This window comes from Melanotaenia boesemani, chromosome 13 (assembly GCF_017639745.1).
Source record: "Melanotaenia boesemani isolate fMelBoe1 chromosome 13, fMelBoe1.pri, whole genome shotgun sequence".
Lineage (NCBI taxonomy): Eukaryota > Metazoa > Chordata > Actinopteri > Atheriniformes > Melanotaeniidae > Melanotaenia > Melanotaenia boesemani.
The window spans coordinates 13,905,360-13,925,771 of record NC_055694.1 but is presented as its reverse complement, the minus strand read 5'-3'; the positions used below and the strand labels follow the sequence as shown (position 1 = coordinate 13,925,771).

Below are 20,412 nucleotides of genomic sequence, written 5' to 3'. Positions count from 1 at the left end.
TTAGCAGACGGGAAATTCCAAGAATTAATTAGTGATGTGTTTGAAAGCACCAGACAAGTGGAAAATGTGGACTGGTAGCTCAGTAGTGCAACACAGTAAATATTAGGTTGGTGGATGTATGCATGGTTGGGTGTACAGCAGGTTGACTGTATAGTGCATCTTTTGGTAAACTGCACTGCAGATATATTTCCACTGATGGTCAACAGTTTTTTTGTTTTTTTTTTCACCCACACTGCCAAACAGAAACACCTACATACTCATTGTCTCCACCTGTCTGTGCTGCCTAGTTCGACTCAGTTATATGACCAGCTGGAGCATACGCACTTAGAGGCAAATGCACATACACACAAGTGACAAATTCCAATAAAGCTCAAAGCAGTTTTCCAGTGTGTGCACAGACAGTCTGACATTTGGTCTATGCCTTGGGGGTTTCTGCACATCCATTCCACCCCAGCAAAGACGCATGTCACTGGGCCTCTTTTCTCCCACAGGTAGCCTACCTGGAGCCTGCCTGTTATCTCTCTGCCTCCTGTGCCTGAAGCCTTCCCTTGACTGCCCAGGGTGCTCCCTCTGTTGAATCACACATGCACTCACATACACACAACATATACACAAGCACACATGCCAGTCTCGCCCAGCAGTGAAATAGGACAGGAGGCTGGGTTGGAGACACCTCTCCTGAGTCTCAGTGATGCCCTAGTTTCTCCTGCAACCTACTTTTCTCCACTCACACTGGCATCCAGACATCTACCTTCATCCACAAATACTGATCTATGCTGACAAGCTGACCATTGTTAACTACTGCCACTGTTGGTTTAGGCTCACTATTCTTCCTTGAGATGCACTGACTGATAGGCCGGTGACTGGAGTCTTTATACTTGATCAGCCATAAACAGTGACCAGCTTCTTTTTTCAGATATATCTAGTTATCTGCCAGTCAAATTTATGCCCAGCCACTGCCACTGGATGGTTCACGTCATGCGTATGCCTGCACAGCGATACAGACAGTAGCCATACACACTGTAACAAAGTATATCTGTCCACAGAACTCATGATTTTGTTAATTTCTGATACAGGATAAGTGTATCTGTCTCTATATAGAGAAGAATTATTTAGTAGCTTTTTTCCCAGAAGTAAATAGTACATGCACATGCTCCAACATACTGTATTTACAGATTTAAACTCTAATAAATTAACAGATATTACACCTCTGCTTCACTGTAGTAGAATTTTCAAAAGATGTCAGGTTGAGAAAGGCCATTACCACTCGTTTTCATTTAGGTTTTAATATTGAAACTTCAGTTTTAATAAGATATCTAAAGATAAGATCTAATTGGTTCTTGCGTTTAAATGTTCCTGTGTAGCAAATGTTTATTTTAACTATTCTTGATTTTCATGGGCCAACGTGACAAGTTGGGATTGCACGTTGTTATCTCAGCCCTTCTTACCGAATATTACATTGACCAGTCTAAAGTGGATTGAGAGGCACCAGGCACCTCCAGTTAGCTGCATTGACCACAGCTCTATCAGACTTGGTCATAGATCAGTTCAGTCAATGCTGCTGCTGTTGCGCCAGACACTGATGAGAGGAGCCATGTTGGCTATGTTCACAGTCAATAAGTCAGGCAGTGTAAAACAGTGTTTGATAAACTCGGCCTGTTGCCAGCCAATATTGTGGCCACAGATAAACAATCTGACAGAAAACTTTGATTCACAGAGAGATGAGTAGCAAATTGTGTGCATCACCTTCTGTATCCACTGTCAGTGACAGATGAAGATCGTCTTTTTTTTCATAGTCTTCTGTTCTATAAAATATCATTTTACTACATTTTTTTAACTCAGCAGATAGTTTTGAGGTTGAGAGCAGATGTGGTGGCTCTCAGAAACTCTTCATGTATGTATTACACTTACATCAAATGGGTTGATTGTTTACCCCTGATAAGTTGATGCTAAATGCTAATGGTACTGCCCCTGCTGCCACAAATGTGTTTTGCTACCACTAATGGGTAATGTAGCCCCACTCTAATGTAACCTGCTGCTGATGTTAATGTAACCCTTTTAACCACGATGACATGGTGCTCTGTATGCTGCTCAGCATTGCACCACTTGCAAGGTCCCCATGACAACAGGCAACATCAAAGAACTGAGAGTATGAGCTGCTCTTGGTGTTATGAGAGAAGGCAGATGAGAAAGTTTGTTTTCAGAGGGAGAACTCTCAAACTTATTGTGAAATACCTCAGTATATATCATAGAATATATTATTTTAACTTTGTTAAATCATCAAAGAACTACATATGGGCCATTTACTTCAGACAAATCTAGTACATTTCTTTCACTGTTTGGGTAAGCAACAGTTTATTCAGAAAAAGTTACTACATGTGTAGCATGAAGAATGGGTTCAACTGTCTCATGGGAGCAAACAGTTGACCAGAGCTTGATTATTTTCCAACACCTGTTTAGAAAAAGTTCAGTAGTTCAATACTTTAGTCAATTATTCTAGACCTGCAGCTCCACCAGGGCATCTTATATTGACTTCGTTGGCACATTTGGCTACCTATTGACATACTGATATTGAATTAGGTTGTAAAAATCTGCCAGTAGCTTTATGGTAGAAAGCTGAGGCAAGGAAAAAGAAAATAATTGTATCACCATCGAGTTTTATGTTATTGCATTGAAGTCACATGCAGTGCAAGAAATGAAAAATAGCAGCACCTATTGACAGTAAGTACTGGTTATGTGGGGGAGTGTAAATACACAAACGAATGAAAACAAAAGCGCATAGGCACTCAAAAATGTTTGCCCTCTATGTGCTTCACAAGCACACAAATGCACACACTCGGGCTCCACAACAGGAGGAAATGATCTTACCAAGTTAAACAAATGCAATCACTGTGACCTGAAAGGGAGGCAGAGCAGATCTGACATTGAAATATACTTTACAATATTCTGTCTTTCTATCAGGTTATCTCCATGCCCCTCCCCTCTTTTTCATTTAGTGATTGTCTCTGTGGGAGGTCATGCTCCAATCCCACTTTACTTCAGTTTTTCCCCTCACTGCAGACTCTTTTTATACATTTGCATTGCCCCTCTCTTCCCTTCCTTTAATGCATTTTTCACCCTCTCTTTCCGGCCCTTCTTCTCTTTGATCCCCTTATGTGAAATCTGCACTGGAACCAGTCAGTCAGTCACCTTCCTCTTATGACTGTGGGTTTCTTAGGAAGTAGAGATGACCCATGAACTCCTAGGTTCTGACCTTTCTCTTTTATTCCTCTTTGTTCCAGTGTTATGTCTGAGCACAGTTTTACTTCTTTTCATCTGTGAATATCAGCACCATCAGGGATAAAACACAAAAAAAAGTCATAGAAGAACTGCAGTGATCTGGGAACATGTTGAACTGAACAATTTAAAAGAGACAGATAGGACTGATTACATTTCTATTCTAGGCTGTGTTCTGGTAATGTGGACCTGAAAAATGCCTAAATTTTATTTTGTTGCTGTCTAGCATCTGTCTCACAAAGAAATCCATCTCTAAATTCAAACATTTCTCTTGAGATTCATGTGTCAGGCATGGGTGGTTAGTTCTTGTTTGAAGCTTAATTGAACCACATATCAAGGTAATTGTGCCTCAGCTCCTCAGCCTCCCTCCTCCTTACCTCCGCCGCACTGATACACTGTTCAGCATACCCAAGGGCACAGAGATAAAGGGGTTCCTCTTTCAATTATCAACAGACATTACTGGTTTTATCCATACAGGCACTTCTAACATCCCTCTGAGACTTTAAAGTATTTTTTAACTTGTCGTGATATGCCTATTATCAAAAATGTTTACATAACCACACACTGAAAATTACCATATCTCGTTAATATGCACGTGATACACAAATGTTTTAATGGCAGTGCTGTCGGCAGAATGCAGGCAGTCAGTAGAGCAAGCTTTGGGGACTGTTTCTATCTCTGATGTAATTCATATTTAAATGTTGTTATGCTCAACTCTTTTCATGATTGTTTCTGAACTTCCTGGTTTTTCTTGGAAGTGGATTCACTGAAGCGTTCTGTTGATAGCAGTCTGGTATACGCTTATTACAAAGACAGGCACATACACGTCTGTCACACAAATGAGCAAAACTTACAGGGCCCAGTTGTTTATCAACACCCTGACAAATAATTGGATTCACAAAATTTAATAGGAGTCTCCCAGCAAACAGCATTTTGAAAGATATCTAGAGACATGGGATTAACTGGCCACTTAAAAAAATCAGTGGGAAAAAAGTGAGCTATGTAGTGGTGCACAGATGCAGCTGCAGTGGAGAAAACATCAACAATCCCTTGCTTTTAATTACTATAACCTGTAATCAATGTGAATAATGTCACATCATATTTATCTTTAACCTTGGATTTTCACAAATGAAGAAACAGTTGCAAATATGACACGTGTATTGACGGATGTAGATTCTTTTACTCTTATACCTAATTTTTAATGCCAGTAAAGTAATAATATTGTCACAACTGGTTTATCTATAAGAATTATCAACCTGCCAGTTACAACTGGAAACTGTTTAGGTTGAATAAGTAGCACAGAATTTTAAAAGTGCCCATGACTTGTTTTCTATGTTTTCTAGCTTATCTGCTCCATTAAACTGATGTAGTACCCATCTAAATCGTCACTCTCACTCAAGGCTTTTTTTTTTTTAAGCTATTTGGCCACTATTAAATTTTGGTTCTCAGATTTCCTTATGTAATCAAATTACTCAAGAAGCGCTTGAACACTGAAATATGTCCCCACGAGAGCAGCATGCAAATGCAGAAACTTTCACTTCATGATCAGTTACTTCAGCTCTCCACCACTCTATTCATCTCCTTTGTTTTCTTTTTGTTTTGGAAAAATCGCCAAGAAAAATTGTTTTTGCTAGCAAAGATAAATTATTGAGTCGCAATCACCATTTTGCATACTTATCGAAACCCGTCCAGGATTTTGGCCAGTCATTCCTCATGTTTTTGGGAAGTTGATTTCCCCATAAGACAAATCCTTGTTCCAAAATAATTGCAAATTCTTTTGAGGTATGATATGTGCAGAACTAATCTGGAGGTACCCAAGGTTAAAAATTTAATTGGTGGAAATGATCGTTACAGATGCACTCTAATCATTTTCAGGATGTTTTCCTTGAAATACCTGCCTGCTATGACCAGTAAGGAGTCATTAAGAGCAATGAATAAGTCAAACATTCAAGCAGTAAAACTGAAATAAGCTGAAATAGTCAATAAAACTTAATAGAGTGCAGATGAACTGCCAAGTGAAGTTGGGATTCTCTGCGGGTTCAGCTCTCCATATTGCATTAGACAATAGAAGTTAATGTAATCTTATTTCCTCACACATGGTTCACAATTTGTTTCTGTTTGTTTGTTGTTTGTTATTCATAATGTGCATAATCTTGTTAGTGTAATTTATAACAAGACATAGAGGCTGAAAAACACCGTGATGCTGCCATGATTACAGCCACGTAGGTTTTCACCATAACCACATTTTGAAGTGACACACACAAGTAGAATCACAATGTCTTAACACTACCAGCTTTATCACTGGGTCTACTATTAAAATAAATCACAAAGCTATGAAAAGTCAACACCATGTCAAAGTAAGCCCATTCCAAGTCAGGTAGTAAACTACATATGTGTTAAAGAGAGATGGTGGCCATCCCTCAGTGAGATTCAGTGTAAGATTGGTTGTGAAGTGAGTGATGATAATGACCTTTCTTCTGCCTGCAGTGCAGAAGAGAGTAATTCCCTTTATTTTATCAATTTATCTGTGTGTTTCTTTCTCCCATTCCCATCCCATCCCTTGATAAATGTAAATGAGAAAATAGGCTATATGTCTTCCTCACAGAAAGCTCTGGGAAACATTGGATTTGCTTCCACTTCCAGTGTGTGTCTATTGTATGTGTGAAAGAGAAAAATAAAAGACTTACTTTTACAATGCGCATATGTGAAAAAACATTGCATTTAATTTATTCTTATAAACTCTAGCTGAATACCAGGTGATGGTTTTGTGTTTCTCTTGACATGAATAAAATATTACACTGTGTTGCTGTACATCTTTTCCTGTAAAGCACACATGCTTCAGCATTAAACACCCAAAGCATACAGTGACTTTTATAATCATTTTTAATGCAGCAAAAGCATTTCGGTGTCCACAAATAGCCATGCAGTCATTACATTAAGTTTGTTTTAAAATGTCCTATATTTAAGGTTGAATGTGAGCTGCTGTAGCTGAAATACTGTGACACAATGTCCGTATTACATATAATATACGCAGCTGTAAGTCCGTCAAATTATAGCAGTACAATGGTTCATTTGGGCCTTTGCAGTATCTTCCACTCCCTGATGACCCACTGAAAGTACAATGAACTCAGTGAATGACTGTAGCTTTTTCTTCCTGCAGGAAAAAAGCAGGTTTTAGAGAAGTGAAAGAAGTTATCAGAGTAGCCATAGGGACAGCTGCCAGCAACTGGTTCTTCTTACATTTTCACAGAGTAGGTTTTAGATTTAGGCTGTTGGCATTGTTCCCACATTTCACAATACCCACGTTTCTTTTGTGCAGTTTTATAGAACAAGGTCATGACTGCAGTTAACATGCCATTCAGAGAGCAGCTATTCACTGAAAGGCTGTTGCTTCCTATAAATTCAAGCCTTGTTTTGGTGATGTTGTTGTTTTTTTAAACATGGCAACTATCCAAAAACCTCCGTTTGTTTAATTTGAATTAGTCTGGTCCTTTTTGATAGCTACATTAATTAAAACACAAAAAGAAAAGTATATGTCTTTGATTCATCTAATATTTTGAACCTTCCTGTATTTTTATAAGAACATTTATTCAGCAAACATATTTTATAGTTAAGGCTTTATTGAGACTCACATATCAAGATCACCATCAGAGTTCATGTCGTAGATGAGTGCTGAAATCATTATTGCCGCACACTATCTGATAAAACACATAGTAATATTTCCCTATGGTTAAAAGCATTAACACAATCTAGTTGGATTTATTTCTGTCAACTTATTTCAGCATACACTCGCACTCTCTTCTTCTCTGTGTGTTTATCCATATATCCTGCTACCTGTTGTTCCTCCTCCTTATTTTCTGCTTTCCTACTGTGACATTTGTGGGGGTGATTATAGATGTTTGGCCCATCCATGAAGAACCATATGTCATCAGAGTTACTTCCATTTGACTGACAGGCCATGAAATGTCATACGGCAGTACAGATGGATGGATGGTAGAGGGTTAGTGGCCTGGAGAGACAAGCTTTCACTCTCTTGAACCTAAAAGAGCTAAGCTTCATTGTCCTGTGACAGATTTTCCTTAAAAAATAGAAATGAAGAAGTTTAATATCAATATGTTCTTAATCAACACATAGGCTGGAATATTTTAATGGCAGTACGAATGCAGTATGATGATGTATGATACACACAGTACCAATCCAGGTCCCCAGGACCCACTGTCCTGCATGTTTAGATGTTTTCCTACTCCAACACACCTGATTCAGAGTAATGAACTTCCTCGAAGACATGCAGGGCAGTGGGTCCTGAGGACCTGGACTGAGAAACACTGATCTAAACGGAGTTGTACGTCAAGATCCAGACAGGTGCCAGCTGTAGTAGCTGTCCATGGTGCTGAAACTTCCAAGTCTCCTCAACACAACCTTAACTAAACTTTTTAAGAGGGAAACATCTTTCCCCTCTCATTCAGTCATTTTTTTTCTTCATGAGATTATTAGTAAACTTTTAATTATTTATTTCTATCTCTCAAGTTACAGTATGCTAACAAGATGAAAATAACAGAAATATACAAGCAAAAGAAGACTATTTGGATAAAGTGATCATTCGTTAACAGTAGGAATGCTGCTTGTCTCCATCCACATGTGAAACTCCTGAAAATGAACAGAACCCAAATTCCTTGATGAGATTAGGTGCTGAGAGAAGTATGGTTGCCCGGAAGTTTCACAGAAGCCACAACAGAAAAGTTGCAACTTTTTTTCCTCGGAATTTACACCACACGAAGTCGGCAAGAGCAAAAGTTACACCACAGGAAGTGAGCAGAAGTCACAGGGTCCACTTCTTTATTGTCAGCCAGGTGATGACCTTGGGAGAGGTGGTGACATGAGGCGGAGGGGGATTTTGGCGTTTAAATGGATAGGAAAGTGTTTGCCAGCGAAAAGAGGCTTTACCAAAACAAAAGAGGTGTGGATTTTTCAGGGCGAAATTGATCATAAAAATAATAAAAAGTTCATAATAAAACCATAATTTTGCATGTATTTCTTTCAGGTTGTAGTCTGCAAAGTGTAACAGTGATCATTTTAACATATAAGGCCAATTAGTTGGACTGGAACATAACTTCACTGCCTAGACCAGCAGAAAAGAATCATAAAATCAGCAAACGTTGTTTGAGCCAACAAATCAGCACTATTTATCAGGTTGGGACGTTTTCTAAGTTTATTGGCAAACTGACTTTGATTTGTTTGTTCCACCCATGTGTTTAAAAGGGTGTTCTCCCCAAACAAGCTGTCGCATCTGAGTGTCATAAACTGTCATGTAATATCTTTTTACAAATTGTACAAGTACAGGAATATGTTCAGAAGGCGTTTAAACGTCACCCTTTCATTACCTTTTATTTTCTTAATGTTATGTTTTAGTTATGTTTATACAACAATTTTCCTAACTAATTTGACAATTACTCTCTTAATTGATAGTTTTGTCAAGAAAATGTCATGAAATAGTGAAAACATATATCTCATATTTTACATATCTCACATATTCTCAGAATGTTTACTTTTTACATACCAGGCATGGAAAACATTCTGTGTACAGTCATTTATGAGTCTTTTATCTTTGGAGCTTACCTTTGTCAGTTTCATGACTTGTTGCTTAACATTAGATCTAGCAGCAGATCAAATAACTCCACTGAGAAACGGTGCCAGAAGGTTACCCTTTAGGCCTTTAGTGGGTAGCTAAGCAATGGAGTTTTACACTGCAAATGAAAACGTTCCATCTTTAATGCATGTACATAAAAGCAGATTATGACCCACAAAGTGAAACAGCAGTTCCAGCATTTTTCAATATTTTTATAAGTTCAGATCAGTTATGCATTTACTAAATTTGTAGTGAAAATCACTGCACAGTCACTCCCTGTGTAAATAACCATGTTATTATTATTATTATTATTATTATTATTATTATTATTATTATTATTATTATTATTATTATTATTATTATTATTACTGCAGTCATATTTCTTCCATGTAGCTGAGTTTATCAGCTCATACATAGGGGGTGGGCTATGATTTCCTGACCTCCCATCATCACAGAGCTCCATGTCTGTTTCTGTTAAGACCATTCCTCATACATTACTTCACAAGAGCACTCTGTCCCACTCAGTAAACCCTCCTAGACTTTATTAATATAACCTGCAGAGACCTGGCAATCCGATGATGGGATGTGACAACTCTGACCAAGAACTGACCTGCCACCTGACATGACTGTGTGTAAGTGGGATTTGCACATCCACCCAGTAACAGTACATAAAAACCCATGCTTCTTTATGTTTTAACACATGTATGTTTGTAGTAGGGAAGCGCACAGGCAGATGGAGGAAAAATAAAACAAAAGAAGAAGCTCAGTCTGTACTTCATCTGCTGAGAAATTCCCTCTCCATCTAGCGTACTTCCTCTCATTGTTTATCCATCTTCTTACTCTGTGAGAGACATTTGCCTTCGCATCATCTTCCACAGTCAGGAGCTGCCCCGGCATTTAAAGGGGAAAATTTTCATCCAACCTCTCTTCTCACATGCAAACACACAAATAGGCATACCCTTATACTGCTTATTAAAGCTTTTTCTTTCTTTAATATGTGCAAGCTGAGCTTTATTTCTATGCCACTTATAATGACTCAGAGATGGTATCATCAGAGACAGGCCAGCTTGACTGAATATGAGTGGCAAATTGACTGTAGTATTAGCAGAGAAGGGGCCTGTATCAGACGCTGATAGGATCCCATTAAAGAAGGCTTGCAGATGAATATGATTAGCTCTTCATTCCTCCTAATGGAAACATCTTCTAAAGAAGGGAGGAGATGAAATGTTTTCTAGTGATAGAGCCTTTCTACCACTGATGGGATTGTTATTGCCTAATTTGGGTAGAAAGGCCATTAAAGTTCTTGGAAGGGACGATGAATGTTCTCTGTAAGTATGCTCTCATTTATGGCTGTGGACCAGTGAGTTTCTGTGTGTGGGCAGCGCTTCACTTTGTTGATGGGAACACCATCCTCCACTTGTGTGGCTTTATATTGGGCTTGCTTTTGCTGAAATCTGTGACTAATGAGCATGAGGTTTCATCTCCTGTTTCATCTCCTTCACCAAAATAAACTGAGTGTGTGTTTTTTGTTCATGTGTGCAAGTGTGTCACCATTCTGCATTTTTAACATCTTCAACAAACAGTGACAGGAGGGCTTCATTAGATTCTAAAACGACCATCATGAGCAAACTTCTTAAGCAGATTACTGTTCATTTTTGGAGTGCCTCCTTTTGTTGTTCACCAAGTCTTCAAATAACAAGCAGCACCATTGTGTGTGATTTGTCATAGTGGACCAATTTGATAAGTGCTGTCTGGCGACATGTTTTGGGATAATAGCACTGGAAGCGCTTTCAAAGTATTGGCACTGCTCTACTTGCTTTTTAATAGCATTTCTACACAAGGAAATCTCACCTTCATTTTGTTAAATGCTGCTGTCAAATATGCTGCATAAACAAGGCATTAAGTATTTCAGAAGTGGACGTTGTCAAGCTTTCTGTCAATCTTTCTAATTCCACCATTCATCATGACACAACTTATTTAAAGGCTTTCTTGAAGGATTTGTGATATGTGTGATTGAAGACGTGCAGCTCCTCAGGCACACACTGGTGTCTGTACACATGTTTTCAGGTTAAGCTGCAGTAACTAGCTGATTGATAAGATCTGGCCCCTGCCAACTCTATAGGGGAATATAATATACCAAATGCATCTGGGAACCATTGCCAAATACCATTCTATCCATGTCTTGTCAGTACCCTTGTAAATATATAAGCAAAAAATTATTATTGCTATGTTTTCCAGAAGATGAATCTACAATGCAAAAGTATTGACCCACCATTCATTACTTGGTATATTATCAGGAAAAGGGGAAATTGTGGCATCAATTTATTAAAACTGCAAAAGAAAATGGAATAACAGCACATAAGCCGAATGACCACCTTTACTCATCAATACAACCTGACCCTTCTTAGGCAAGTTTTCTTTTAATTTCTTTAAGTTGTCTCCAGGGATAGTTCTCCGGGGCTTTTTGAAGGACATTTCAAAGCTCTTCTTTGGATGTTGACTGCATTTTGCCCTTTTCTCTGTCAAAATGATCCCACACTGCTTAAGTTATTTTGGAGGTCCAAGCTCTGGGGAGGACTTATAAGACCTGTTTCCATTGATTTTCAGTCCAGTTCTCATGTAATTTGGCATGCCTCATCCTTTTCTCCTTGTTTCCCTTTCTTAAGAAAGGGCTTCTTGACAGTCATCCTTCCATGGAGACCTTTTCTGATGAGACTTCAGTGAACAGTAGACAGATCAACTGAAGGGTCAAATACATCTCTTAGTCCTATGTCACATCTTTACTAGATTTTTTTTTCTCATTTTTAAGGACATCCCTTTTACATACAGCTAATTTCCTGGATAACTTTTTTCTTTGGGCCCACAAATTCTTTTCTGTCCTCAATTTTTGCAGTACCCCCCTTATCCAAAAATGTAATTAAATAAATTGGGGGAAATTTAGTCTTTGCAACAGGCTGTTGCAAACAACAAAGCTGTTGTTATTATAATAACAAATTCTATTTATAACTGTTATTTGTTAAGTTGCCTGCTATGCGTGTTAAGGTGTTGTTAATCATCAAACAAAAAGCAGCAATTATCCGGGAAAAGAACTAGACTGATAATGACTGAACATTTTTATATCCAGGACCGTTGTTAGGGGTCTAGTTAAAAAAATAACTCTACCGCTGCCAAAAAAGTGGAATTGAAATATAAACATTTGCAAAATACTCTCATAGTTATCTCAGCAAGCGTCCTTTACTTTCTTTTACTTTATCCTCATAAGCAAAACTCAGTCCTTTCCGAAACAGACAGCATTTAAGCCTATTATACCAAATATGGGTGTGATTCCATTACTGAATGAGAGCAGCTTATTGTGACTTCTCTGTAATGTCACATATGTTTGATGTATTCATTCTACAGCTGTATGGAAGCAGCGTACCACTCAGTTTTCTCTGTTTCTGACACCTCACGTTCCTTTTTTTGCTGGGGCTAATGTGAAGAGACACAGAAGAGACAGATTCTCGTGCAACATTCCTTTGCTGTCTTTCTGGCTTTGCCTCTGTGACTTCGTATTTCAGTCTGTCAGTGAAACCAAAGTGCTTCCTTGAATCATTATCTCACTCATCCATGTGAAAAGCTGTAATATGAAGACATCAAAATATGCACCACATTTGCCACTGGCTACATCGAAGCCTTTTCATAATAAAAAATTATTGAAAGGATAAATTTAAAGGAAATGTCATTTGCAACTGCGAGGAGGCAGTTTTTTAACTGAATTATAGGTTCATACAGCATACTATAAAACCAGAGATTTGTCCTTTTGACAGTCAGACCTAATATCATTTTAGTATATGCAATATAATGTTCAAATTTGAAAGACTCATTGTTCCAGGTTTATTCGTAGGCTAACCTAAGTTAGGTCTAATAAATTCAGTTGGGTTTGTTGTTTAGGAGGAGAAACAAAAACAAATTACCTGCTCTTTCTTTCTCATGAATAAGAAATTAACACCATTAGAAATAAGGGTTGCTTTTCCAACTTAACTTGTACCCTTTTAGCTTTTTCATTTCTTTTCCCTGTGTCTCCTGTCTTTTTTTCTCTCTCTCCTGTTGGTACCTGCACCCTGGCTTCTTCCCTGGGATAAGAAAACAATGTAATGTAATTATTGTTATTGTGTTGTCTGTCTTGAGCTCAGGAAAAACGCTTTTGACTTGCAAATATTTCAAACATAATTGGGATAAATGACTTTTGGGAAATGTCCCTGGCATTCAGTATCATCCCCGTTCTCCTCTGTAAAGGTTAATAGTATCTGCTCTGAGTGACTGAGTCAGTGGACGTAACTGTGCCATTTGGTGACAGAGGAGCTTTGCTTGGAGTCTCCCCATTTTTCTATTCCGGTACAGGAAGAAGGCACAGTAGGTTAGATTTTATTCTACTGGGTATTGATATATGCTGCATAATAAGAGCCTAATGACGGAAATGAAAATGTGAATGTGCAACAAATTGAAATCAGTGGTCTGTAATCTGTAGGATGGAGCAAAACCTTTGCTAAATGTATTTTCTCTGTATCGTCTCTTACAGGTACGGAGACATGGTTCCTAAGACGATTGCAGGGAAGATCTTTGGCTCAATCTGCTCTCTGAGTGGTGTGCTGGTAATTGCCCTTCCTGTCCCTGTCATCGTGTCCAACTTTAGTCGTATCTATCACCAGAACCAGAGAGCAGACAAGCGACGGGCGCAGAAGGTACAGGTAAACACATCTTTATTTCCCTCAGACGGTTGGACCTACAGACTTCCAGTCCAGAGGGAAGCTCTGATGTCTCTCACTCAGAGAGGAGGGGACTCCACAGGTTTCAGGTCTTCCATGAGATTGTGTGTATAATGTGCAGCCTAATATTCATATTAACTAAAAGCCTTTTTCAGTTAGTATCACCACCTTTAATATGGTCTCTCTTGAGCTTTAAAGTAAGACCTTTTTAGACTTCTTTGTACTTTGTACTGAAACTGTTTCTGAGGTATGCTTACCTGCAAAGTATTTGTATATTTGTAATGAAGTTTCTCAGTGCAGTTTGACCTCTAGAGGGAATAACATAACTTACAGAGAGCAAACTGTGAAATTTGAATATTTTATGGAACATTTATTGAATGCTAAGATTTTAATGTGATGTCAGTGTCTGTCTTTTAGATTAGTTTCACAATAGTGTCAGAGGTGTTAAGTAGACTGACTTTCCACATGTGCTTCATCTTTGTGGTTTTATGTGGTGAAGTTTGACCCACACACATACTTTTCAGAAGGAAACTCGTGTTACATACTCTTTGTAAAACACCTGCTGGAATCTCACTTTTACACCCACCCACAGGACAGCTGCTACTCCACCTTATCATTATGGCCACTTGAAGCTGGTGCAGCTGAGGCAAGGGGATCACTTACACAGTCCCAGAGCTCCAAGTGTCTTTGTTCTGTTTAGAGAAATATGAGCTGAAGTGTTGGCTCTAAACACTGTGCTCAGAGGCTTTGACTTCTTTCTCTACATCCACAGACAGGTCGATCGTGAAGAAATCCATCAGCTGGGGGAAACGTGCCTGTTACTCTGTTCCTTTTATTTTCTTTTTTCTTTTTTTAGATAAATGCTGGTAGCCTGACTTTCAGGGTTGATCTAAAACTATCTTGGATAGTTGAATACGTCTGCCAGATGGGTTTATTTCAACAGCCTGAGAGGTCTCGCAGCATAGTTCGAACATCCTCTGCAAAACTTTCCCTCAGGACAGCCATTGTGCTTCAAAGTGAAGCAGTGCAAAGAAACGTGACTGTAATGTTCATGACTTTGCAGAATTTAATTTGTTAGAGTTTCTGGCTCTACATTTTTGAGTTGAAGTTCTGCTAGGTGCATTCCTCCCCCTCTGGATTTACTAACATGCTGTGTGTTGCATTGTGGGATGATGGTCTTGCTTGGCTAACCTCATGACTTGATGGCTGCCAAGTAAATACCACAAAAATCACACACAATGTGGTGTCCCTTGACTCTTCTCAATTAAGCCAGCCTTAGTAGTGACTGTGGATTTGTTTTTGTTTTTTATCATGAATGCCATTCCAGAAAGCTTTACTAAGCAAGTGGAATCTCTGTGTTATAGTTTTTTTGACCGGCTCAGAATTAGAGCATTAGTACCACAGTGATGTGCTTGTTTTTATTGCACTTTGTTTCTCAGGGATAGCACTTAGCCAGGTGTTATGCACATGCAGAAGCTGGATTAATTTAATATTCATCAATAAGCTTCTCCAGACATTGATGGTTGATCTACTTACATATTTTTTATGCACATAAAGACATTGCTACAACTTCAACCTATCAACAAAGAGAATAATAGATTATAAAACCTCAGATTATTTTGAACTTTCAGATTGTAAAAGAACAAAAATAAGAAAGGAAAAAAAACTTGCAGTGTTGTGTGTCGACCAGCTTCTCTAAGCATCCATTCTCTCCCCTGCAATGTTTTCCTGCTCCTCTCGGGGCTTTCTAAAGCATTCTCATTCTAGATAAAATAATCCCACCTGCAAGTTCTAAGTCTACTCCAGAGCCACCTCCCAACTGGGTCTCCTCAGAAAAGTTCCAAAGGAGGGTCCTTTGGGTGGCATCCAAATGAAATTCCCAAAACCACCTTAGCTGACTGTTTTCAAAGCAAAGGAATCACAGCTTTGCTTGCCACCTTATCTCAGGCTGAACCCAAATGCTGTGCAGGGAAAACTCATTTCAGCCTTTTGTGTCCATAGCACCATTCTTTCTGCTATTATACAGAACTAATGGCTATAAATCATAAGGCTGGAGCATAGATTGACTGGAAAATTAATAACTTTGTCTAAGACCACACCTTATGGCAAAACCTCTGGGTAAGGGTGAGCCTCCTAATTATTTATAGATGGATTACCTACTTTTATAATTCTATTATCATCGAATGGAGAGGATAAACATGAGCCAGAAGGATTTTCCAACACCTGCAACCTAAAACCCCTGCACTGGAAGGGATTTATTGACATTAATAAAGCAAGTAGATACACTTTAGGAAACCTTTACAAATAATCACACGCTCACTGGAGATTTAAACATTTGAGCAAAATCTGACAGTGAGTGGGTTGTGTGACTCCTTTCAATCAAATCTGATAAAACCAGACAGAAATGTATTTCTAGAGACAGATTTGCAGTTCTGTGAATTTGGGTTGTCAATTTTAATACTGCAGAGGGTTTAAAAAAAAGTAAGATTTGAAATCTTTCAGAAGATTTGAAGCTATAGTAATGAGCTTTTTTTCTGCCTGATAGACAATGATGAGATACACTTTACGAATTGTGCTTTCTGCTTAAGAAAAACTCTTATTATTGTGTGACATATCAGTTCACCTAAACCAAAGTACCTTTTTGAATGCACAAACTAAATGTTTTCATTACTCCACTCTTATCCAAAAAGCCTAAAACCTATAATAGCCTGTCAAAGAAGTAAATATCAGCAATTTCCTCACTTCGCATTGTTTCCTTGTTAATCTGTACGTGTGAGATTTTATCAGGTATAAAAATACAGGTGCACATTTTTAATGGGTCTGATTAAACTTTTGTTTAAACAGTGGGATGTTTGAAGTTCCCATCTTCCCTCAGGTAAATAGCCAAACCTTTGAACCTTTAAAAAAATCGTTTTGTACTGTGTCCATGAGCCAAACTGATAGCAGCATCAGCTGGCTCATATACAAAATTGGGCTGCTAATCATAGTTTGAGGGCAAGCCTGACCGTTTTTGTTCTCTTGAGATAGTGTTTGCTCGGAGCTAGTGGACATGCACACACTGACACATATTTTCAGAGTCCATTCCTCTCTCATCACTGTCATTCACACCTCTTCTACCAAGGCTTTTGTCACTCCCTCAGCTTATTTCTTACACCTCTTTCCTCATCTCTGCTGCTCTGCCTCCATCCATTACTACAACCCCCTCCCCATTCTGCTTTCTGTCTCACCCTCACTGTGATTAATGCCATCCATCTTGGAGCACGTTCTCTGGTTGCAGTTTAAATCTGTTTAAAGTCCTACAACTGTGGCCTGAATGCTGCCCAGTCTTAACTAACCGTAACCTTGTCTGCTGAGCAAGACTCTTTTGTAACACTGCCAACTGTTCCGGGAGGAGCTAAGACTAGTGGATCTGAAGGAGGGTTGGAAAGTTGGAAAAATTATCTTTATGAAAAACTAGTTAAAATCAGATGAGGGGTATAGATGGAAGTCAAAGAGAATAAAATAGTGGTGATGAGAAAGGCCAGGGGGAAAGGGAGGGCAGAGGAGGAAGGAGAGAGTGCTAAGAGAGGGGAAAGAGCTGGAGGCAAAGTGTGTCCTAATGCTGTGTTCTTTCCTTAAATAGCTATCACCCAGATGAGGTGTTGTTTGAAAGGAATGTGGATGTCTGTCTGCCTGTTGTGTGTGTTTGTACATCTGTTGAGTCAGAATCCCTGTTCGCATCTGTGCGTGTGTTTGCACCCACCATGCTTCCTGTCAGTTTAGTCTTGACCTTGAACTGTCTCACACTAGTGTGTCTTCTCTGAGATGCAGTGTGGTGCAGTGCCTCAAACACAGCTTCATACCACACCTTTACAAGTACCCACCAATGGATCAGTGTAGCATGACAGAGCTGTTCTCATTAACCTGCACTAAATGACTCTCCTCAAGCAGCTGAATGTCTCTTTGGCTCTCCTGAGGTGAGGTCAGTGATTGCCTGAAGCACCAGTATATCCAATGGATTGCTTTTCTGCCATTAGCAACAGCATGACTAAAACACCTTATCATTTCCTTCATGGTGATACTCCACCTAGATGCCTTGATCCTCAAGAGAGTTATTACGATGGCAAATCAAAGTGTAAGTGCCATGGATGATGATGCATTTGCAAATCTGATACTATAGGAGATGCAATCTGTGCCACCTTAAGCTTTAATTAGCCAGCAGAATTAAGTGTGGCTTAATATTTATGCCTGTGTTACTGAGACCAATGAAGTGTGTCCTGATTTTCATATTGTAACTGGGTGGAAGATGCAGCAGAAATGTTGTCATTTTACATCCATAACTATTTTTTATCTGCCTGATTGTAATATAAAACACAAATATAGTGTGCCATTGTTACAGTCAGTTAGTCTCTCTGTACAAAAATTTTATCAGCTGAACACAAATCAGTTTTGTCAAAAGTGTGATATTAGCACAATTTAGATATTTTTTAGATTGTTCCGACCTTTGTAAGGTGTTCTGCTCAGTACATGTTACATCACTTAATCGTGTAAGATTTCAGACTTTAGTCTGGCAGATAAGAAGTTAACCTCAGCGTATGATAGAGTCATTATCATTGCGTGGTCTGCTCTTTCACTGCTAATGACAGCTGTGATTTTTAATGGCGCTCTAGAACTATGAATTACTCAGGCATGCCATATTCTTCAACACCCCATTACTACCCTCTGCAGAACATGTAGTGTTCCTTAATGCTCAATAACCTAAATGACATATGACCTTGTCTGTCATTACACCCACCATTTGCAAGTGTCACTGGTCATTTACCTTAGCAAAACATCATTTGCTTAACATTTACTGCCAGCAGGTGGTTATGTTTCGCTGAGAATTCATTCTTCCTCAGGTCATTTCTTAGAATAAGACTATCTTTAACTGAAAGTAAAATAGGATAGCCATTTTAGATTTTGTTTCACAGTAGTGAAATGAGGAGAGGAGAGCAGATGGGGTGAAAGGGGGGAGGAATTATTGAGAAGAGAAAGCGCAGCATTAGTCCCCCAGCATTTTCCAGCCTCCTCCTCCTCCTTTTCATCCCCTTCTTTTTCCTCATCAAACACTTCTCTCTTCCTTCCCCACCCTCCATTCACATCCATCTTCATTCAAGTCTAATTGTTAGCTGTGTGCTGGGCTCCCATTACAATTAGCCATCCATCTGGGTGGTGGAGAGACAGCCCCTGATCTATCTCACATCACAAAGGAAAGATACATGAGGATGCCACCAGTTGCTGTGTGTGACAAGAGGAAAAACACAACAGACAGAGACACACATTCTCCCCTTTGCCTCTCTACATTGTGCTGTGACTGCTTTAGTTCTTTCAGAAACTGATCGATGACTTTTAGTCTGTCTCTGTTGCTGCTTGTAAAGTGATCTGTTCCACCGAGATTATTTGCATAAAGTTAATGAAATTCTGAGGCAGGACTGATATCTGAAAGAGGAAAACATTTAAATGGAGAACCACAAAGGGCAAATGATTATGGCTGATTAAAAAAGAGAGGAGCAAGAGTTAAACTTTAAAATTATGGTACTCACCTGGATCAGTGGCTCTGTGAATACTACTGTCATCAGGTACAAGGAATAATACAAAGCCATTAATACAGATACATACTGTTCAAGTACATACAAGGTGTTGCAGAGGGTTCTCATTACTAAAAGACAGCTTTAAATGTCTAGAAAGAGAAGCATCATGTAAGAACCAATCATATAAACTGACTGATTCTGGCATGAACAAGTTCAGTAAAATCAGTGTTATTCAAAACATTTTTGTTTCTAAAATCCTTTTTTTACATAGAAATTAAATCAAAATGTTTTAGACATGTCTTACAATGAAAACACAAATATTTTGACTTTTCCCGCTGGTCGAAAAACACCTGTTGGATATACAGTTGTAAAAACGGAAGTTCACCATCTTTCAATTGTAAAATTGAAATGCTGCTACTGGCTGTTCACGCCCTGGCTCACAGTACATTCGGATATTATTGTCTTTTAATGTAGACTAAAACATTTAAAAAGCTAATCTGTTTAAATGTTTTAATTGAATAATCTAGTTTTTAAAGAAGATAATCTTAGCTAGTTTGTTTTGTTCTATTGTTTACTTGATCTCATCTCAAGTATTGTAAAGGAAAGGACATTTGTGTAATTAAGTACTCTAACTCGTGGTTGATGTTTTTTTTTAGTCTGAGAATACTGTTTGAGACCCATGAAGACTGTATCTCTGCACAAATAGAGCTGTAAAAAATGCATTTATTTTACATTATTAATATCTTTTCTTATATTTATTAATGAATATTTATTAAATTGTTTGGATTGTGTTGTTAATTTTGTGGTGTTCTGACTTTGATTTATATATATATATATATATATATATATATATATATATATATATTTGTCCCCCTCTGTAGTATTTTAAAAAATATTATATAGCACCATCCTTAGTAACGGTTTTGAGTTAAAAAATTTTATTATTGCGACAACCATAATGCACTGAGCATTACTTTGGCTTGAAACTGACATAGCAGAAAAACCAAAACAAATCCTCTCTCCTGCGCCCTCACACTCACTATCCTGTAAAAGGTCTAACCATAGTTTTTTCCTACCTTCACCCCCCAACCCTCAGAGGGTGAAAGTCAAAAAGAGGAGATGACCTCTGGCTGCTAATGTTTAACTTTTCCAGACAATCAATAAAGTCGTCTGTGAATTCCAAGAACATAGACCAATAAGCAAAAGAGGGACCGAG

At 38.5% G+C, this 20,412-nt stretch overlaps 1 protein-coding gene across 1 annotated transcript in view; it reads left to right on the top strand.

Moving 5' to 3' along the window:
* The window catches only part of kcnd3 (potassium voltage-gated channel, Shal-related subfamily, member 3), a 104,523-nt gene that overhangs the window by 74,394 nt on the left and 9,717 nt on the right, over positions 1-20,412 (top strand). Inside the window, exon 3 of the mRNA XM_042004950.1 lies at positions 13,461-13,629. Within this exon, the coding sequence (XP_041860884.1) occupies positions 13,461-13,629 (169 nt within the window). The remainder of the gene's footprint in view (positions 1-13,460; positions 13,630-20,412) is intronic.